The sequence below is a fragment of the Stegostoma tigrinum genome, chromosome 39 (genome assembly GCF_030684315.1).
Source record: "Stegostoma tigrinum isolate sSteTig4 chromosome 39, sSteTig4.hap1, whole genome shotgun sequence".
Taxonomy (NCBI): domain Eukaryota; kingdom Metazoa; phylum Chordata; class Chondrichthyes; order Orectolobiformes; family Stegostomatidae; genus Stegostoma; species Stegostoma tigrinum.
In genome coordinates, this window is record NC_081392.1 from 21569148 (window position 1) to 21592147 (window position 23000).

General features: G+C 46.1%; 1 protein-coding gene across 2 annotated transcripts in view; it reads left to right on the forward strand.

The window, feature by feature from the left end:
• The window catches only part of LOC125447776 (estrogen-related receptor gamma-like), a 37906-nt gene extending 15449 nt beyond the window's left edge, over positions 1 to 22457 (forward strand). Inside the window, exons 4-7 of one of the 2 annotated variants that reach the window (XM_048522477.1) lie at positions 9219 to 9329; positions 9922 to 10083; positions 16548 to 16817; positions 22117 to 22457. In XM_048522477.1, coding sequence (XP_048378434.1) covers positions 9219 to 9329; positions 9922 to 10083; positions 16548 to 16817; positions 22117 to 22361 — 788 coding nt within the window. In that variant the 3' untranslated portion in view covers positions 22362 to 22457. The remainder of the gene's footprint in view (positions 1 to 9218; positions 9330 to 9921; positions 10084 to 16547; positions 16818 to 22116) is intronic. The other variant, XM_048522478.1, reaches the window with a different exon arrangement.
• The last annotated feature ends 543 nt before the right edge of the window (positions 22458 to 23000 follow it).

Below are 23000 nucleotides of genomic sequence, written 5' to 3' on the forward strand. Positions count from 1 at the left end.
GCGATATGTCAGCATGTTACAGTGAGGGTTATGTCAGAGTGTCACAGTGAGATGTGTGTGGTATACTAGAGTGTTACAGTGAGGGCTGTGGAGGGTATCAGTGGGACAGTGAGGATGTGGGCATATCAGAGTGTTACACTGTGGGATGTGGGGTGTATCGGAATGTAACAGCGAACAGTACAGGGTATATCAATGTGTTACTGTGTGGAGTATACCAGAGTGTTACAGTGAGGGGTGGGGTACATTGGAGTGTTGCAGTGGGGGGGTTGCAAGATATATCAGAGTGTACCAGTGAAATATGTGGGTATACCAGAATGTTACAGTCAGGAGTGTGGGGTGTCCCAGAGTGTTATAGAGAGGGGGGTGAAGTATATCAGAGTGTAAGAGTGACAGGTGTGGGGTATATTAGGGTGTTACTGTGATGGGTGGGGCTTATATCAGAGTGTTATAGTGTGGGACATGGGATATGTCAGAGTGGTACAGTGAAGGGTGTGGGATATATCAGTGTGTTACATGAGGGGTGTGGGGTATATTGGAGTGTAACAGTGAGTGGTATGGTGTATATTGGTGTGTTACAGTGAGGGGTGTGAGGTATAACAGTGTGTTACAGTGAGGGATGGGGTACATTGCAGTGGGACATATTTGAGTGTTGCCATGACAGGTGGGGTTTATATCGGAGTATTACAGTGAGGGGTGTTGATTATGGCAGATTGTCACAATGAGGGATGTGGGGCACATCAGAGTGTTATAGTGAGCAGGTTGGGATTTATCACACCGTTACAGTGAGGGATGTGGGTTATATTGGAGTGTAACAGTGAGCGGTGTGGGCTATATCACTGTGTTGCAGTTTGGGGTATACCAGAGTGCCACAATGACAAGTGTTGGGTATATCAGATTGTTACAGTGATGGGTGTGCGGTATATTAGAGCATTACATGAGGGGTGACAGGTATACCAGAATGTCACTGTGAGGGGTGTGTGGCATATCAGAGTGTCACAGAGAGTGGAATGCAGCATATCAGAGTGTCACAGTGAGTGGTGATGTACATTATGTGTTGCAGTGGATAGTGTGGTGTATATCATTGGTTACAATGAGGGGTATACCAGAGTGTTATGGCGAGGAACGATGTAAATTGGAGTCTTACTGTGACAGGTCTGTGGTTTATCAGAGAGTTACAGTGAGGGGTCGGGTACATTGGAGTGTTGCATTGGGTGGTCTGAGCTATCTCTGAGTCTTACAGTGACACATGTGGGGTATATCAGTGTGTTACAGCGAGGGAGGTGGGATTTATCAGAGTGTTACAGTGACAGGTGTGGGCATATTGGAGTGTAACAGTGAGTGGTATGGTGTATATTGGTGTGTTACAGTGAGGGGTGTGAGGTATAACAGTGTGTTACAGTGAGGGGTGTGGGGTATAACAGTGTGTTACAGTGTGGAGTGTGGGGTATATCAGTGTGTTACAGTGAGGGGTGTGGGGTATATCGGTGTGTTACAGTGAGGGGTGTGGGGTATATCAGTGTGTTACAGTGAGGGGTGTGAGGTATATCAGTGTATAACAGTGAGGGGTGTGAGGTATATCAGTGTATAACAGTGAGGGGTGTGAGGTATAACAGTGTGTTACAGTGAGGGGTGTGGGGTATAACAGTGTGTTACAGTGTGGAGTGTGGGGTATATCAGTGTATAACAGTGAGGGGTGTGAGGTATAACAGTGTGTTACAGTGAGGGGTGTGGGGTATAACAGTGTGTTACAGTGTGGTGTGTGGGGTATATCAGTGTGTTACAGTGAGGAGTGTGGGGTATATCAGTGTGTTACAGTGTGGGGTGTGAGGTATATCGGTGTGTTACAGTGTGGGGTGTGGGGTATAACAGTGTGTTACAGTGTGGAGTGTGGGGTATATCAGTGTATAACAGTGAGGGGTGTGAGGTATAACAGTGTGTTACAGTGAGGGGTGTGGGGTATATCAGTGTGTTACAGTGTGGGGTGTGGGTATATCGGTGTGTTACAGTGTGGGGTATACCAGATTGTTACAGTGAGGGGTGGGGTTCATTGCAGTGGGACATACTTGAATTTTGCCATGACAGGTGGGGTTTATATCGGAGTATTACAGTGAGGGGTGTGGAGTATATCAGTGTGTTACAGTGAGGGGTGTGGGGTATATCAGTGTGTTACAGTGAGGGGTGTGGGGTGTATCAGAGTGTTACAGTGAGGGGTGTGGGGTATATCAGTGTGTTACAGTGAGGGGTGTGGGGTATATCAGTGTATAACAGTGAGGGGTGTGGGGTACATCAGTGTGTTACAGTGAGGGGAGTGGGGTATATCAGTGTGTTACAGTGAGGGGTGTGGGGTGTATCAGTGTGTTACAGTGAGGGGTGTGGGGTATATCAGTGTATAACAGTGAGGGGTGTGGGGTGTATCAGTGTGTTACAGTGAGGGGTGTGAGGTATATCAGTGTGTTACAGTGAGGGGAGTGGAGTATATCAGTGTGTTACAGTGTGGGGTGTGGGGTATATCAGTGTGTTACAGTGAGGGGTGTGGGGTATATCGGTGTGTTACAGTGAGGGGTGTGGAGTATATCAGTGTGTTACAGTGTGGGGTGTGGGGTATATCAGTGTGTTACAGTGAGGGGTGTGGGGTGTATCAGTGTGTTACAGTGAGGGGTGTGGGGTATATCAGTGTGTTACAGTGAGGGGTGTGGGGTGTATCAGTGTGTTACAGTGAGGGGTGTGGGGTATATCAGTGTATAACAGTGAGGGGTGTGAGGTATAACAGTGTGTTACAGTGAGGGGTGTGGGGTATAACAGTGTGTTACAGTGTGGAGTGTGGGGTATATCGGTGTGTTACAGTGAGGGGTGTGGAGTATATCAGTGTGTTACAGTGTGGGGTGTGGGGTATATCAGTGTGTTACAGTGATGGGTGTGGGGTGTATCAGTGTGTTACAGTGAGGGGTGTGGGGTTTATCAGTGTGTTACAGTGAGGGGTGTGGGGTGTATCAGTGTGTTACAGTGAGGGGTGTGGGGTATATCAGTGTATAACAGTGAGGGGTGTGAGGTATAACAGTGTGTTACAGTGAGGGGTGTGGGGTATATCAGTGTGTTACAGTGAGGAGTTTGGGGTATATCAGTGTGTTACAGTGTGGGGTGTGGGTATATCGGTGTGTTACAGTGTGGAGTATACCAGATTGTTACAGTGAGGGGTGGGGTTCATTGCAGTGGGACATACTTGAATTTTGCCATGACAGGTGGGGTTTATATCGGAGTATTACAGTGAGGGGTGTGGAGTATATCAGTGTGTTACAGTGAGGGGTGTGGGGTATATCAGTGTGTTACAGTGAGGGGTGTGGAGTATATCAGTGTGTTACAGTGAGGGGTGTGGGGTATATCAGTGTGTTACAGTGAGGGGTGTGGGGTGTATCAGAGTGTTACAGTGAGGGGTGTGGGGTATATCAGTGTGTTACAGTGAGTGGTGTGGGGTATATCAGTGTGTTACAATGAGGAGTGTGGGGTGTATCAGAGTGTTACAGTGAGGGGTGTGGGGTATATCAGTGTGTTACAGTGAGGGGTGTGGGGTGTATCAGAGTGTTACAGTGAGTGGTGTGGGGTATATCAGTGTGTTACAGTGAGTGGTGTGGGGTATATCAGTGTGTTACAGTGAGGGGTGTGGGGTGTATCAGAGTGTTACAGTGAGTGGTGTGGGGTATATCAGTGTGTTACAATGAGGAGTGTGGGGTGTATCAGAGTGTTACAGTGAGTGGTGTGGGGTATATCGGTGTGTTACAGTGAGGAGTGTGGGGTATATCGGTGTGTTACAGTGAGGAGCGTGGGGTGTATCAGAGTGTTACAGTGAGTGGTGTGGGGTATATCGGTGTGTTACAGTGAGGAGTGTGGGGTGTATCAGTATGTTACAGTGAGGAGTGTGGGGTGTATCAGTGTGTTACAGTGAGGGGTGTGGGGTATATCAATGTGTTACAGTGAGGAGTGTGGGGTGTATCAGAGTGTTACAGCGAGTGGTGAGGGGAATTCCAGAGTGTTACAGCAAGGGTTGTGGGATATTCAGAGCATTACAGTGAGGGGTGCCTGGTATATCAGAGTGTCACAGCGAGCCAGATGAAGTATATCAGAGTGCAACAGTGCAGGGTATGAGGTTTACCATACTGTTATAGTTAGGGGGATAGGGTAGATCAGAGTGTTACAGAGAAGGTAATAAAATGTGAGGCTGGACGAACACAGCAGGCCAAGCAGCATCTCAGGAGCACAAAAGCTGACGTTTCGGGCCTAGACCCTTCATTCATTCAGAGAATTTGTGCTCCTGAGATGCTGCTTGGCCTGCTGTGTTCGTCCAGCCTCACATTTTATTATCTTGGAATCTCCAGCATCTGCAGTTCCCATTATCTCTGTTACAGAGAAGGGCCTGGTATTTTTTAGAGTGTTATAGCGAACGCTATATCAGAGCATTACAGTGAAGGGTGTGAGATGTATTTGAGTGTTGCAGTGATGGCTGTGGCGTTCACCAAACTGTCACAGTTTTATGGAGCTGTAGCATAACCTCGCGGCTCTTAAACTCAATTCCCTGCCAATGAAAGCCAACACTCCATACACCTTCTTTAAAACAGGAGTGTGAGGTATATCAGCATGTTACAGTGAGGCAAGTGGGGTGTATGAGAGTGTTAAAGTGAAGGGTGTGGTGTTTATTAGAGTGTTGCCGTGATGGGTAAGGGTTTAATCACGGTTTTACATTGTGGGGCGTGGGATATTTGAGGTTTTTACAGTGAGCGGTGTGGCGTACATAAGAGAGTTACAAAGAAGGTGTGGGACTAATCAGAGCATTATAGTGAGGGATGTGGGGTATGTCAGACTGTAATAATGAGGGCATGGGGTATATATGCACCACAGTATGTTTTATACCAGAGTGTCATATTGATTTGTGTGGGGTATATCAGAGCCTCACGGTGATGAGCGTGGGATATATCAGTGTGCCACAGTGAGGGGTGTGTTGTACATCAGCGTGTTACAGAGAAGGGTGTGGGGTATATCAGTTTGTTACAGTGAGGGGTGTGTGGTATATCAGTGTTAAAGTGAGGGGTGTGAGGTATATCAGAGTGTAACAGTGAAGTGTCTGGTATATACCAGTGTTACAGTGATGTGTGTGGGGTATACCAGAGTGTTACAGTGAGTGATGTGAGGTATACTTGAGTGTTACCATGATGGGGGGTGGGGGTTATATCAGAGTGTTACAGGGTGGGGCGTGGAATATATCAGGGCTTTACTTAGAACATTGAAGAGTACAGCACAGTACAGGCCCTTTAGTCCATGATGTTGTGCCGACCTATTATCCTACTCTGAGATCAAACTACCTTGTGTGCCCTATGTTTTACTAACGTCCATGTGCCTATCTAAGAGTCGCTTCAAATTGTCTAAATTATCTCAGTCCACTACCACTGCCAGCAACGCATTCCCCACACCTAACACTCTCTGTGGGAAGAACCTACCTCTGACATCTCCCCTATACCTTCCTCCAATCACCTTAAAATTATGCCGCCTCACAATAATCATTTCTGTCCTGGGAAAAAGTCTCTGGGTTTCCAATGTATTTATGCCTCTCATCATTTTGTACACCTCTATCAAGTCACCTCTCATCCTTCTTTGCACCAATGAAAAGAGCCCTACCTCCCTCAACCTTTTCTGTAAAGGTCTGTCCTCCAGTCCAGGCAGCATTCTGGTAATTATCCTCTGCGCCCTCTCTGAAGCTTCCACATCTTTCCTATAATGAGGTGACCAGAACTGAACACAATATTCCAAGTGTGGCCTAACCGGAGTTTTATGGAGCTGAAGCATAACCTCGCGGCTCTTAAACTCAATTCCCTGCCAATGAAAGCCAACACTCCATACGCCTTCTTTACAACACTATCAACTTGGGCAGCAACTTTGAGGGACCTATGGATGTGGACCTCAAGATCCCCCTGTTCCCTCACACTGCCAAGAATCCTGCCTTTAACCCTGTATTCTGCACTCAAATTCGACCTTCCAAATGAATCACTTCACATTTTTCTCAGTTGAAGGCAACGAGTGGTAGTTGATGGAAAATATTCAGCCTGGAGTCCGGTTACTAGTGGTGTGCCTCAAGGATCTGTTTTGGGACCACTGCTGTTTGCAGTGTAGGGAAGGTCCTTGTTATGCAGGCATAGTTGGATGGGTTAGTAAGTTTGTAGATGATACTAAAGTCGGTGGAGTGGTGGACAGTGTGGAAGAATGTTGCAGGTTACAGGGATACTTGGATAAACTGCAGAATTGGGCTGAAAGGTAGCAAATGGAGTTCAATGCGGATAAATTGAGGTGATTCACTTTGGGAAAAGTAATAGGAAGGCAGAAAACTAGGTCAATGGAACGATTCTTGGTAGTGTGAATGTGCAGAAGAATCTTGATGTCCATGTACATAGATCCCTGAAAGTTGCCACCCAGGTTGATAGTGCTGTTAAGAAGGCTTACGGTGTGTTCGGTTTTATTGGTAGAGGGATTGAGTTCAGGAGCCGTGATGTCATGCTGCAACTGTACAAAATGTTAGTGTGGCCTCACTTGGAATATTGCGTGCAGTTCTGGTCGCTCCATTACAGGAAGGATGTGGAAGCATTGGAAAAGGTGCAGAGGAGATTTACCAGATGTTGCCTGGTCTGGAGCGCAGGCCCTGTGAAAAAAGGCTGAGGGACTTGGGTCTGTTCTCATTGGTGAGAAGAAGGCTAAGAGGGGATTTAATAGAGACATACAAGATGATCAGAGGATTAGATAGGGTGGACAGTGAGAGTCTTTTTCCGAGGATGATGACGTCAGTTTGTACAAGGGGGCATAGCTACAAATTAAGGGGTGATAGATTTAAGACAGATGTCAGAGGCAGGTTCTTTACTCAGAGAGTGGTAAGGGCATGGAACGCCCTGCCTGCCAATGTAGTTAATTCAGCCACATTAGGGGCATTTAAACAGTCCTTGGATAAGCAGATGGATGATGATGGGATAGTGTAGGGGGGTGGGCTTAGATTAGTTCACAGGTCGGCACAACATCGAGGGCCAAAGGGCCTGTTCTGTGCTGTATTGTTCTATGTTCTATGTTCTATGAATTCCGTCTGCCACTTCTTTGCCCAGCTCTGCATCTTGTCAATGTCCATTGCAACCTACAACAGCCCTCCCACGCTGTCCACTACTCCATCAAACATCGTGTCATCAGCAAAATTACTAACCCAACCTTCCATTTCCTCATCCAAGTCATTTATAAAGATCACAAAGTGCAGAGGTCCAGAACAGATCCCTGAGGCACACCACTGACCACCGAGCTCCAGGCCAAATGGTTTCCATCTACTACTACTATTTCCATCTTCTACTACAATCTTCTACTGGACAGCCAGTTTTGTAATCAGACAGTTAAATTTCCCTGAATCACATGCCTCCTTACTTTCTGAATCTGCCTACCATGGGGAACCTTACCCAATGCCTTGCTAAAATCCATATACACTGCATCCACTGCTCCATCTTCATCAATGCGTTTTGTCACATTCTGAAAGAATTCAATAAGGCTTGAGAGGCATGACCTGCCCCTCACAAAGCCAATCTGACGATCGCTAATCAAACTGTGCTTTCCCAAATAAACATAAATACTGTCTCTCAGAGTCCTCTCCAATAATTTGCCCAAGACAGAAGTAAGGCTGACCAGTCTGTAATTTCCAGGATTATCCTTATTTCCTTTCTTGGACAAGGGAGTAATATTTGCCACCCTCCAATCTTCTGGTACTATTCCAGTGGACAGTGAGGACGCAAAGATCATCTCCAAAGAGGCAGCAATCTCTTCCCTCGCTTCCTGTAGCAACCTTGGGTATGTCCAGTCTGGCCCAGGGGACTGATCTATTCTCATGTTTTTCAAAATTTCTAGTACATTTTCCTTCCTAACATCAACCTGTTCGAGCATATCAGCCTGTTTCATGCTAACCTCACAAACCTCAAGGTCCATCTTGCTAGTGAATACTGAAGCAGAGTATTCATTAAGGACCTTCCCTGCCTCTGACTCCACATGCAAACTTCCTCCATTATCCCTGATTGGCTCTACCCTCACTCTGGCCATTTTCTTGGAGTTTTCCTTGATCCTATCTGCCAAGGTTTTCTCATACCCTCTTCTAGCTCTCCTAGGTCCATTCTTCAGTTCCTTCCTGGCTACCTTGTAGACCTCTACAGCCATGTCCGATCCTTGCTTCCTCAGTTTTAGGTAAGCTTCTTCTTCCTCTGGACTAGAAGTTCCACATGTCTTGTCATCCAAGGTTCCTTCACCTTATCATCCTTTCCTTGCCTCAGTGGGACAAACCTATCCAGTACCTGTAGCAAGTACAAGTGAGGGATGTGGGTTATATCAGAAAGAAACAGTGAGTGGTATGGGGTACATCAGTGTGTTACTGCCTGGGGTATACAGGAGTGTTATAGCGCAGGGTGGGGTACATTGAGTGTTACAATAAGCGGTATAGGGTATGCCAGAGTGTAACAGAGAGGGTAGAGGTGTATATCAGGGTTACAGACAAGGGTGTGGGATATATCAGTGTTACAGTAAGGCGTGTGGGGTAAATCAGAGTGCTGCAGTGAGGGGTATGAAGTGTATCAGTGTGTCACAGTGAGGGTTGTGGGGCATATTAGAGCATTGCAGAAATTGTTGGGGGTTATATCAAGGTGTTACAGTGAGGGATGTGAGATGTATCATAGTATTTTCATGAGAGGTGTGGGGTATGTTAGAGTGCTACAGTGAGGGGATGTGGGGTAGATCAGTATGTTACAGTGAGGGGTATGGGATATGTCAGAGTGTTACAGTGTGGAGTACATCAGAAAGTTACAGTTAGGGATGAAGTGTTAAATTATTGAACTTTTTCCCTCTTTATTGGATTAAAATGTCCTTTGACGCTAATATTTGCCTGACAAAGGAGCTGCGCTCTGAAAGCTTGTGATTTCAAATAAACCTATTGGACAATACCTGGTGTCATTTGACTTTGACCTTGTCCAACCTACTCCAACTCTGGCACCTCCACATTGTGACTAATATTCAGAAGGATGGGGTTGTTGTGCAAGTGTCTGTTTCAAAGTAGTTGTAATTGCTGAGATCAGCAACAATAGATGAACTGCTAATGGGCTGACTTTCCAGTCGATGGGATCTTGCTTGCATGTTTTGGCTGCTGTCTCTGTTGTTTTCTTACCCCGTAGGTGTACGGCTTGACCGTGTGAGAGGTGGACGACAGAAGTACAGGCGTCGCTTTGAGGAGTCAACTGTTGGATATCTGAACTCTCAATGCTGCCATTTGAGCAAAAAATCAGGTACATTTCGATCCCGGACCCTCAAACAATTCCTAATCCCCCCAGAGGAGCTGCGATTAAACTGTGAAAGTGGAATCATAGAAGCTATAGATATTAATACCATATTGTTGCCAGCATCTTGCATCTCCCCCCTTTACCAAGATGAAAACTAGCTGGAATGCAAATGCAATAGGTGTGTAGCACAGAATGAGGCTATTCAGCTGATAATCTGTGGGATGGTTCTTTAAGGGAATGCTGAAAGCACGTCCTTTTACACTTCTTGATCCTCATGACATTGTATCCTCCTCAGCCTCACTTTTTTTTTAATAGTTCCCTGAAGGAATCTCCAGAAACTCTCAATAAATTCAAACAGAAACTAAAATAGTGCATCTTGGGGAAGAGTTCACCCAAAGGGAGAGTCAACATTAGGGGAGAGTGGAGATAGAGCAAAGTATAGTCTAAGGGTCAGCAGGTGGTGAGAGTTGGAGGGAAGCAAAGGTCAAAGGGCAGTAAGGCGTTTTTTCCGGTAGACTGAGCTTTTGTGTGTTGCAGACTGCACTGAATGAATAAAGACCCATCAACCAAGACGCTGGGTGTTAAATTTTTCTTCTAGGGAATAAAATTGTTTCCCATCTCCTATTGGTGGAACCAGACAAGATCTTTGCTATGGCTGACCCGACTGCTCCTGAAAATGATGTCAAAGTCCTCACAACACTCTGTGACCTGGTGGATAGAGAGCTGGTCATCATCATTAATTGGGCTAAACATGTCCCAGGTACCAATAATCCACTGAATAGACATTTTGGGGTCAACATAGTGTCATCAAGAGCATTCCACTTGCATATATGTGAGCAAGAGTGAATAATGTTGAATGAGTGAGTGTGTGTGTGTGTGTGTGTGTGTGTGTGTGTGTGTGTGTGTGTGTGTGTGTGTGTGTGTGTGTGTGTGTCTGTGAGTGTGTGTGTGTGTGAGTGTGTTTACATATCTGTTATGTATGTGATGGTTTCAGTGTGTACATGTCTGTGTGTATGTGTGCATCAGTGGCGGTGTTGTTTGTGTCTAAGTTTAATTTATGGTGTGCATTAACGTTGTGTATATTAATGTCTGTGAAAGTATTTATGCATGAGTCCGCTTGAATTTCACATGTTTCTGAGATGGAATCAACCAAGCTGATAAACTGGACTAGGAAATGTAATCAATGAGGCTCGGTGATAATGGGAACTGCAGATGCTAGAGAATCCAAGATAATAAAGTGTGAAGCTGCATGAACACAGCAGGCCAAGCAGCATCTCAGGAGCACAAAAGCTGACGTTTCGGGCATTGACCCTTCATCAGAGAGTGGGATGGGGAGAGGGAACTGGAATAAATAGGGAGAGAGGGGGAGGCGGACCGAAGATGGAGAATAAAGAAGATAGGTAGAGAGGAGAGTATAGGTGGGGAGGTAGAGAGGGGATAGGTCAGTCCAGGGAAGACGGCCAAGTCAAGGAGGTGGGATGAGGTTAGTAGGTAGGAAATGGAGGTCCAGCTTGAGGTGGGAGGAGGGGATAGGTGAGAGGAAGAACAGGTTAGGCAGGTGGGGACAAGCTGGGCTGGTTTTGGGAGCAGTGGGGGGGAGGGGAGATTTTGAAGCTTGTGAAATCCACATTGATACCATTGGGCTGCAGGGTTCCCAAGCGGAATATGAGTTGCTGTTCCTGCAACCTACGGGTGACATCATTATGGCACTGCAGGAGGCCCAGGATGGACATGTCGTCTGAGGAATGGGAGGGGGAGTTGAAATGGTTCGTGACTGGGAGGTGCAGTTGTTCACTGCGAACCGAGCGCAAATGTTCTGCAAAGCAGTCCCCAAGCCTCTGCTCGGTTTCCCCAATGTGGAGGAAGCCACACCGTGTACAGCGGATGCAGTATACCACATTGGCAGATGTGCAGATGAACATGTGCTTGATGTGGAAAGTCATCTTGGGGCCTGGGATGGGGGTGAGGGGAGGAGGTGTGGGGGCAGGTGTAGCACTTCCTGCGGTTGCAGGGGAAAGTGCCGGGTGTGGTGGGGTTGGAGGGGAATGTGGAGCAGACAAGGGAGTCATGGAGAGAGTGGTCTCTCCGGAAGGCAGATAAGGGTGGGGTGGGAAAAATGTCTTTGGTGGTGGGGTCGGATTGTAGATGGCAGAAGCGTCAGAGGATGATGCGTTGTATCCGGAGGTTGGTAGGGTGGTATGTGAGGACTAGGGGAATTATCTTGGGGTGGTTATTGCGAGGGCGGGGTGTGAGGGATGAGGTGCGGAAATGCGGGAGACACGGTCGAGGGCGTTCTCTACCACTGCGGGGGGGAAGTTGTGGCCCTTGAAGAACGAGAACATCTGGGATGTGCGGGAGTGGAATGCCCCATCCTGGGAACAGATGTGGTTGAGGCGAAGGAATTGGGAATAGGGGATGGAATTTTTGCAGGAATGTGGGTGGGAGGAGGTGCTCCCCCATGAGGCTCCCAGCTTATGCAAAAAGTATTTAAATCATAAGAATGTTTCTTTACAGTCACTGCACAGATATTGAAGAAATATTGGGAATCAGTGCAAACCCTCAGGCTTTTGGGACATAGAAATCAGAACTGGTACAATCTGGTTTTTTATTCATAAAAATATGGAAAAAAGGAGCAGAATTAGACCATTCAGCCTACTGACATTCTAATGGGTTACGTTTTCTACTCATTTATGGGATGTGGGCCTCGCTGGCTGGGCCCAGTATTTAGAACATAGAACATAGAAAAGTACAGCACAGTACAGGCCCTTCGACCCTCGATATTGTGCCGTGGATTAATCCTAATCCAAAAATAAGATAACCTAATCTACATTCCCCTCAATTCGCTGCTGTCCAAGTGCATGTCCAGCAGTCGCTTAAATGTCACTAATGACTCTGCTTCCACGACTACCACTGGTAAACTATTCCATGCGCTCACAACTCTCTGGGTGAAGAACCTCCCTCTGACATCTCCTCTATACCTTCCTCCTAACATCTTAAAACTATGACCCCTCGTAGCAGTCAATCCTGCCCTAGGGAAAAGTCTCTGGCTATCGACTCTATCCATGCCTCTCATTACCTTGTACACCTCGATCAGGTCGCCTGTCTCCCTCCTTCACTCCAGGGAGAAAAGTCTGAGCTCTGTCAACCTTTCCTCGTAAGACAAGCCCTCCAGTCCAGGCAGCATCCTGGTAAGCCTCCTTTGCACCTTCTCCAAAGCCTCCACATCTTTCCTATAATAGGGCGACCAGAACTGGACACAATATTCCAAGTGTGGTCTCACCAGGGTTTTGTAGAGCTGCAGCAAAACCTCGCGGCTCTTAAACTCGATCCCCCTGTTAATGAAAGCCAAAACACCAAATGCTTTCTTAACAACCTTATCCACCTGGGTGGCAACTTTGAGGGAGCTATGCACTTGAGCACCAAGATCCCGCTGTTCCTCCACACTGCCGAGAATCCTGCCTTTAATCCCATATTCAGCATTTAAGTTTGACCTTCCAAAATGCCCATTCCTTGTTGCTTTTGAGAAGATGGTGGTGAGCTGCCTTCTTGAACTACTCTGCAGATCATATGCTGTGGGTAGACCCACAATGCCGGTGCGGAGGGAATTGTAGGATTTTGACACAGCAACAGTGAAGGAATGTCCAAAGCAGAATGGTGAATGGCTCAGAGAACACTTTACAGGTGGCTGTGGCCCTATGAATCTGCTGCCCTGGAGTTGAGTGGTCCTATCAGAACTGATGGGGCAGTAATTGGCTGGGTTGGATTTTTCCTGGCTTTTTGTGTCCAGGACATATATGGGCAATTTTTCACATTGTCAGGGAGATGCCAATGTTGTAACCATACAGGAACAACTTGGCTTGATGTACACAAGTTCGGAGCACAAATCTTCCGTACTATTACCAGATATTGTCAGGACCCATAGCTTTTGCAGTGTCTCCAGTTGTTTCTTGATATCACATGGACTGAATTGAATTGGCTGAATTCTGTAACTCACCCAGCAACCTCTGCTCATTATGGCTTCCTACTCAGTCCCTCATTCCTTCACTAACCCTTTTAAAGTTCAGAAATTCAGAGGTTTATTGGATTAATCCCTGGAATAAGTGGATTGCCTTACAAGGAAAGGCTAGACAGGGTTGGCCTGAATAGTATGGCTTGTAGAAGATTCAAAGGTGACTTAATCTATGGAGAATTTGAAAGCTGAGTACAGGATTAAAGATAGGATTCTTGGCAGTGTGGAGGAACAGAGGGATCTTGGTGTGCAGATACATAGATCCCTTAAAATGGCCACCCAAGTGGACAGGGTTGTTAAGAAAGCATATGGTGTTTTGGCTTTCATTAACAGGGGGATTGAGTTTAAGAGTCGTGAGATCTTGTTGCAGCTCTATAAAACTTTGGTTAGACCGCACTTGGAATACTGCGTCCAGTTCTGGTCGCTGTATTAGAGGAAAGATGTGGATGCTTTGGAGAGGGTTCAGAGGAGGTTTACCAGGATGCTGCATGGTCTGGAGGGCTTATCTTATGAAGAGAAGTTGACTGAGCTCGGTCTCTTTTCATTGGAGAAAAGGAGGAAGAGAGGGCACCTAATTGAGGTATACAAGATAATGAGAGGCATAGATAGAGTTGATAGCCAGAGACTATTTCCCAGGGCAGAAATGGCTAGCACGAGGGGTCATAGTTTTAAGCTGGTTGGTGGAAAGTATAGAGGGGATGTCAGAGGCGGGTTCTTTACACAGAGAGTTGTGAGAGCATGGAATGCGTTGCCAGCAGCAGTTGTGGAAGCAAGGTCATTGGGGTCATTTAAGAGACTGCTGGACATGCATATGGTCACAGAAATTTGAGGGTGCATACATGAGGATCAATGGTCGGCACAACATTGTGGGCTGAAGGGCCTGTTCTGTGCTGTACTGTTCTATGTTCTATGTTCTATGTTCTAATTGAAACGTATAAAGTCCTGAGGGGCCTTGACAAGGAGAATGGCCTCCTCCTGCTCCTAGTTCTGATGTTCTTATACACAACTATCTGTCAATGTGTGTGAGCCTAAGTGTGATGTGTGTGTGGCAGTGTGAACATAAATGTGTGCAGCTGAGAGTGTCGGACTGTATGTCTGTGAGTGCGTGACTATGAGTCTGTGTGCGTGTGACAATGTATCAGTGACAGTTTGTGACTGTGTCTGCGTGTATGTGTGTGACAATGTATAAGTGAGTCTATGACTATGTCTGTGAGTGTGTATGTGTGAGATAATGTATCAGTGACAGTGTTTGACAGTGTCTGTGTGTATGTGCGTGACAGTGTATCAGTGACCGACTGTGACTGTCTGTGAGTGTGTATGCGTGTGATAGTGTATCAGTGACAGTGTTTGACAGTGTCTGTGTGTATGTGTGTGACAGTGTACCAGGGACAGTGTGTGACTGTCTGTGAGTGTGTATGTGTGTGATAGTGTATCAGTGACAGTGTTTGACAGTGTCTGTGTGTATGTGTGTGACAGTGTACCAGGGACAGTGTGTGACTGTCTGTGAGTGTGTATGTGTGTGATAGTGTATCAGTGACAGTGTTTGACAGTGTCTGTGTGTATGTGTGTGACAGTGTACCAGGGACAGTGTGTGACTGTGTCTGTGACTGTAAGCATACTTTCAACCATCAAGTCCAGACACATTAAGGCTTTGATGGCAGAAATGTTGATGCATGTGAAGGACCTTAATCCCTGTCACCGTCCCTTTCTGATCTCCTTCTTATTGATTTCCTGATTACTATCTGTTAATTAATGCTTTCTAAGCCCTGTTTTCTATTAACCAGCTAAAAAAATGAAAGTAAGAATCCCTTGGGACCAGGTGCAGAGACTTGTGCAGATAGTAATCACTAAATGTTAATATTGAGGGTGATCTGCATCACTTGGTATCCTCAATGGACTCCCCAGCCATGAGTAGGGCCTATGATGGAGTCAAATTGAAATTTGTTTTTTGAACGCAGATGTCCAATCCTTCAGGCAGATTCCTTCTCTTTGCTCACCTCAGAAATGCTGAGTCCGTATTTTGACACTCAGGATAATTGTGTTTTTGATAATCAACACAGGTACACAAGGGGCCAGCCACCTTGCGAGATTTTGGACTCAGGTTTTAAACTAGCATTCATTTTTAAAAAATACTTCAGAAGTGAGACTCCTTTCCCATTCTCTCCACATCCTATTGCTTACCCACTCCCAAACACTTCCCCTCTCTCCATAATTTCACTCCCTTCCCCTCCCAAACCCCGTCTCCACCCTGCCAACACTCCCACCGCTGCCCAGGCCCCTACGCTCTTCCCCAAACTTATCCTTCTCCCCCTTCACCCTTTATCCTCACTATGGTTCTTTCTCCTAACCCCTGCAGCTTTCCCACCTCAGTCTCCCACTCATGTCAAATAACATCTGTCCTATTGTCCCTTTGTTCCTGCTTTTCCCATTTCCAAATATAACCCTCCCTCCATTGCCCAAACTCATTCCTTCCCATCAACCACCAGGTTGGAAGATCTGGCCTGCTTCATGAAATGTGGGAAGAAGTTCCCTCAATCTGGAAACATGTTGAGGGGATCAGGTTCAGGCAGATCCAGGACGGCACAATCCCAGCAGGAATGGACTTGATGCCAGCATGATATTGACTGGCAGAATGGGCAGCCCAGGTTAGGACACCTAATCCTGAGTGGCCACCACTCAATGTGACACTTCCTGAGGTGACAGCTCCCATGGCCTTGAAAAATGTTCACTAATCTCAGTTTTTTTCCCATTCGTTTGTGGGATATGGGAATCACTGGCTTTGCTAACATTTAGTGCCTATCCCAAGTTGCCTTTGAGGTGGTGCTGAGCTGCCTTCTTGAACTGCTGCAGTCCTCCTGCTGTAGATTGACCCACAATGCCGGTAGGAAGGAAATTCCAGGATTTTGAACCAGCGACAATGAAGGAGTGACAATATATTTCCAAGTCAGGATGGTAAATGACATGGAGAGGAACTTGGAGATGGTGGTGTTCCCATATGTCTAATGCCTTTCTCCTTCTAGATGGAAGTGATCATGGGTTTGGAAGGTACTGCCTGAGGATCTTTGGTGAATTTCTGCAGTGCATCTTGTAGCTAGTGCACAGTGGTGCTACTGAGTGTTGGTGGTGGAGGGAGTGAATGCTTGTGCATGTAATGCTAATCCAGCGGGCTGCTTAGTCCTGGATGGTATCAAGCTTCTTGTCTTGATTCTGCTCAGGTTTCTCCACCCTGTCGTTGGGGGATCAGATGGGTCTCCTGCAGAGTGCCTGGATGGAGGTCCTGATCCTGGGGCTTGTGTTCCGCTCTCTGCCCTATGAAGAGGGATTGGTCTATGCTGATAATTTAGTTCTGGAGCGGGAGCAGTGTCGGATGGTTGGATTACTCGACCTGTACTGCACACTGCTGCAACTGATCACAAAATACCGCAAGCTTCAGCTTGACAAAGAAGAGTTTGTGACACTGAAAGCCATGGCCCTGGCTAACTCAGGTATGAATCCTCAAAATTGTCTCCCAACCTCAGCTTATACAATGGTGATTATGTTACTGGACAAATAAAAGTCAGGGACCTGGACTCAGAGTCATTGAGATCTACAGAATAAAACAGACCCTTTAGTCCAACTCATCCATGCCAACCAAATATCTTGAATTAATCTAGTTCCATTTGCCAGCATTTGGCCCGCATTCCTGAAAACCCTTCCTTTAGAACATAGAACAATACAGCACAGAACAGGCCCTTCAGCCCTCGATGTTGCACCGACCTGTGAACTAATCTAAGCCCATCCCCCTACACTATCCCATCGTTATCCATATGCTTATCCAAGGACTGTTTAAATGCCCCTAAGTTAACTACACTGGCAGGCAGGGCATTCCACACCCTTACCACTCTCTGAGTAAAGAACCTGCCTCTGACATCTGTCTTAAATCTATCACCCCTCAATTTGTAGCTATGCCCCCTTGTACAAGCTGAAGTCGTCATCCTCGGAAAAAGACTCTCACTGTCCACCCTGTCTAATCGTCTGATCATCTTGTATGCATCCATGTACCCATCCAGATGCCTTTTAAATGTTGCAGTTGTACCAGCCTCCAGCACCTCCTCTGGCAGCTCATTCTCCACGCATCACCCTTTATGTGAAAAAATTGCCCCTCAGATCTCTTTTAAATCTTTCCCCTTTCACCTTAAACCTATGCCCTCTAGTTTTGGACTCCCCTATCCTGGGGAAAATGCCTTTACCATTCACCCAATGCCCCTCCTGATTTTATAAGCCCCTCTAAGATTACCTCTCAGCCTCCGATGCTCCAGTGAATGTAGTCCCAGTTTATTCAGCCTCTCCCTATAGCTCAAACCCTCCAAACCCAGATGCATGAGCTCACCCAACAGGCAGCTGAGGACTTTCAATTCAGTGTATAAAATGACTGTGGGTTACACAGGTGAGTTTCAGAGAATGTGACCACAGATCTTTAGCTTTTTGTAATGAACTTTCTGGTTCATTCATATCCTTTAGCATAGGGGTCCATCACCTGAACCAGTCTGGCCTACATGTGACTCAACATCCACACAGTGTGATGACAAAAAGGATGAGTAGGCCATTCAGCCCCTTGAGCCTGCTCTGGCATTCAGTTGGCTGATCTGATTGTGGCCTTCACATTCTCATCTGTTCACATAGCCCTTGATTCCTTTGTCAGTCAATATCTGTCCAACTCAGCTTTGAACATATTCAATGGCCCAGTTTCAACTGCTCTCTGGGGAAGGAAATTCCAAATACTTATGACTCCCTGAGAGAAGAAATGCCTCCTCATTGCCATCTTATTTTTCAACTATACCGTTGTTCTAGGCTACCCCAACAGAAAGAAATATCCTCACAGCATCTACCAAATCAAACCCTCTTGGAACCAATTGAATTGCAATAAGACCACCTCTCTTTCAACTAAATTTCAATGATTATGGGCACAACCACCTCAATTTTTCCTCATAAGACAATGCTTTCATCCCAGGAATCATCCAAGTGAACCTTCTCTGAACTGCCTCCAGCACAAGTGTATTCCTGCCAAAAATGGGGACCAAAACAGTACGTAGAATTCAAGACAATAAAGTGTGAAGCTGGATGAACACAGCAGGCCAAGCAGCATCTCAGGAGCACAAAAGCTGATGTTTCGGGCCTAGACCCTTCATCAGAGAGTATGCAAGGTGTTGCCTCAATGATGTCCTGTAGAGTTGGAGCAAGACCTCCTAACTTTTACACTTCAACTGTTTTGTAGTAAAGGCCAACATTCCATTTGCGTTCATAATCACCTGTTGTATTTTTTTATTTCATTTGCCCATGGAATGTGGGCATCACTGGGTAGGCCAGCACTTGTTGCCTGTCCTAGTTACCCTTGAGATATATCTACATACTGACTGTTTGTGATTAATGTGACAGGACACTGAGATTCCTACATCTTTTTGATAAAGTGGACACTTTCCAAATCTCCCTTTTCCTGAACCTGCCCTCCCCATCTCTATACTGGTTACTTTAAAGCCCTCTCTACAGCCCTGCTCTTATAATTCATTTGGATGCCAGTCCCAGCACAACTCAGACAAAGGTTGTCACAATGACACAGCTCCCACTCTCCGACAGTTTACCAAATTGATTCTTGAGATGGTAGGACTAACTGAGCCCTGATGAAGAGTAATCCACACTCAAAAAATTAGCTTGCTCTCTCTCCACGGATGCTGCCTGATCCACTGTGACTTCTAATATTTTTAGTTATGAGTTGGTTAAGATTGTATTCATAGAACATAGAACATTACAGCACAGTACAGGCCCTTCGGCCCTTGATGTTGTGCCGACCTGTCATACCGATCTCAAGCCCATCTAACCTACACTATTCCATGTACGTCCATATGCTTGTCCAATGACGACTTAAATGTACCTAAAGTTGGCGAATCTACTACCGTTGCAGGCAAAGCATTCCATTCCCTTACTACTCTCTGAGTTAAGAAACCACCTCTGACATCTGTCCTATATCTTTCACCCCTCAATTTAAAGCTATGCCCCCTCGTGCTCGCCGTCACCATCCTAGGAAAAAGGCTCTCCCTATCCACCCTATCTAACTCTCTGATTATTTTATATGTTTCATTTAAGTCACCTCTCAACCTTCTTCTCTCTAATGAAAACAGTCTCAAGTCCCTCAGCCTTTCCTCGTAAGACCTTCCCTCCATACCAGGCAACATCCTAGTAAATCTCCTCTGCACCCTTTCCAAAGCTTCCACATCCTTCTTATAATGCGGTGACCAGAACTGTACACAATACTCCAAGTGCGGCCGCACCAGAGTTTTGTACAGCTTCACCATAACCTCTTGGATCTGGAACTCGATCCCTCTATTAATAAAAGCTAAAACACTGTGTGCCTTCTTGACAGCCTTGTCAACCTGGGTGGCAACTTTCAAGGATCTGTGTACATGGACACCAAGATCTCTCTGCTCATTTACACTGCTAAGAATCTAACCATTAGCCCAGTACTTTGCCTTCATTGACGTTTAAAAGAATGAAAGGGGATCTGACAGTAGCCTACAGAATTCTAACAGGACTAAACAGGTTAGATGCAGAAAGAATGTTCCTGATAGTGGGGGAGTCCAGACAAGGGATCATAAAGTTAAGAGATGAACCTTTTTGGACTGAGGTGTGTGACCACGATGGATTCCATGGGCATCCAGCAACTCACACATGGTACAGCTGTATCACACCACATGCCCTAACATCTTTGAGGCACTTCATCAAATGAATTTGTTTTCAAATTTAGAAATTTCACAAAGCTGGCAGTTGACTTTCAGCTGTATTTTGAATTGGTTGAACAAACTATGCCACTGTATTAAGAAGGTGATTCACCACTAACTTCTCAAGGACAGTTGAGGGTATAACTCTCATCCCACAAATTAACAAAAACAGTGACTCCTGCTGTTCACACTTCAAGTGATTTAGTCATTTGTGCATTTCTCAAGAGAAGTCCTTGCCTCCTCATTTGCTGACGCTTCATCCTCAGTTGTTGCTCAGTGGTTTTTGTAAACAGTGGTTTTGCCATTCCTTCTTAGTGTCTAACTCAGCTGGAACAGGGATTAAATCCACAATAATCATCTTGCCTACTAAGATAAGTGGCCCCCCGCAGTTCAAGACCAGCTAACACATTATTCCTGCTGTGTGTGCTTAGCATATAACAGAGTATCTTTGACTGAAACAGAGAGAGTGCTGTAAATCAGAATGGAGTCTAGGGGGATTTAACAGAATTCAATCAGGCTTCATTTCCTGATGGTTTCTGTTGCAAGATTCTGAGGATTCCTGCTCCTTTTGTCCTTCCTTTTGAATCCCAATTCTTTGTCAAGGGCATCTCTTTCTCTGGAGAAGTCTAGAAGCTGTTGGTGTGGCGTGTTAATTAGAAAAGGTTGATGTTGCAGGAACATGGTTAGTGCACATGCTAAGAGGTCTGCAAAGCAACAAAGCATGAGACACAACTCTTTACATTTGCTAAAAGGAAGCTGATGACCGATAAAGTTATTGACATCTGTCACTGCCTCAGCAAGGGACGTGAGCAATTGTATTGACAGAAACCTTACTGGAGGGAGCTGCTGTCTAGTCTGCAATGTCACCGTCTCCAATGGCCCAGAATAATGATAAACCATGAAGGGGCTGCAAGAGAGAGAGAGAGCGAGAGAGAGAGGGAGAGAGACAGAGACAGAGACAGAGAGAGAGAGAGAAAAGGAAGATTGCTCGGGTTTAATAGACATAAATAATTGGGGGGAATGTGGAGAAGAGAGAGATTGATTTTGTAATTAGGAGTTCATAAGTCTCATTGATCAACACAATATTTTTACTTCTCCATTTGCATTTGTTCACAGAGAAAATCATTTCAAATAGTAAGAGTACATGAGGGGGAAAGGGAGGCAGTGAGGATACACAAGGGCATTGCTTTGGAAGAATGGAAGGTCCTGAGTCATTTTATTTATTTGATCGGAGAATCCAATAGGAAAACAGCTTTGCCAGAAGCGCGAACCTGTCAACTTTCCACAGGGCCCTGAATTTACTTAGCATCAGGGAAACATTAGGGGGTGACACCCCTACACAGACATCACCCCTACACAGACATTACCTCCACTGCCACTGACCCCTGCTCCCACACCCAATAGAGACCTTATCCCCACACCCTATCACCTCCACCGATCCCTGCTCCCCACCTCCACAGGCATTACACCCACCCCATACTGACAACTGTTCCCTGTCTTGCAGGCGTTACACTCACTCCCCCTCAGAGACATTACCTCTATACTTCACCATCTTCACTCTTACACCACAGAGATGTTACCTCTACCCCCGACCACCCCCCACTGACCTCAGATTGCTGCCTTCACAGAGATTTTACCCCCATCCCCTACCATCCCACAGTAACATCTGCTCCCACCCCACAGAAACAGTTCCAGTCCCCAGTACCACCCCACATGCCCACACAAACCCCTCCCAATGACCTCCTCCCCACCTCCACATAACATTCAACCCCCCCCACCCCCATCGTGACAGTCCCTGGTCTGTCATCCTAATTCAACCCCCTCCCCAATTCCACCCGTGGTCACCAACTCTACATTCACATCTGTGTAGGACGTAGAGGAGGGCAGCTCCTTAAGCACTGTGGCAGTCTGCCACGGCACTCGGAGCTGATCACTTTGTGATCGATGGCCTTTGCGTAGCTTGTTAGGGGTAAGGTCTAAGCCAGGTAAATTCAGCAATGAGATGTCTCATGTGTTCTCGATTTGATTGTAGATTCAATGAGTATTGAGAACGTTGAGGCCATTCAGAACCTGCAGGATCTCCTCCATGAGGCTCTGCAGGACTATGAGACAGACCAGCATTTGGCAGATCCTCACCGCAGTGGCAAACTACTGATGACTTTACCTCTTCTCCGGCAAACTGCGAACAAGGCTATACAAAACTTCCGGCGAGTGGTGAGAGAGGGTAAGGTGCCAATGCACAAACTATTCCTCGAGATGCTGGAAGCTAAAGCCTGAAAGCTGGAGTTCAGAATCTGCCTCAACATCTGCCACTCAAAGTCCAGCCAGCTGTGAACTGCAACTGAAGGAATTAGTGGAACTGGATCACCTCTCATGGCTGGGACATGATTTCACAGCTTTGCCAGGGGTTGGGGGGGGGGGGGGGGGGGGGCGGGGGTAGTCTCTGAATGCACAACTTATTTGTGTGCCCTGTATCCCAGAATCATTGCGACAGAGGCTAAACTGCATTCCCTCACATCACACCTTTTTTTTGGGAGGGGGGAGCAAGCCAGGTCCCTCATTCAGTGGTATGTAAAATAAAATTTCAACAATTGTAAAGATTATTTAATGAAGTCACAATAAAAAATGGAAAAATTAAGTCAGGCTCACCTTATCATGCAATTATTAGCTTTAGCTTTTATTTCATTTATAAAGTCCTTGTATCTCCTTATTTAATCTCATTCACTCATCACCATGTAGGTCCCATATCCCTTTAATTGAAATCTCCCTTTAATATGAACACAAATTGAGAAAAATCCACTTGAGTGAATGGAATTGCTTTCTGATCCTTCCCTGAAATCTGAGATCATCCAATGTTCACTAGATCTCAGAGCCACCCTCTGAATTCTTGATTTGCCATCTCTTTTGCTCCAGTAC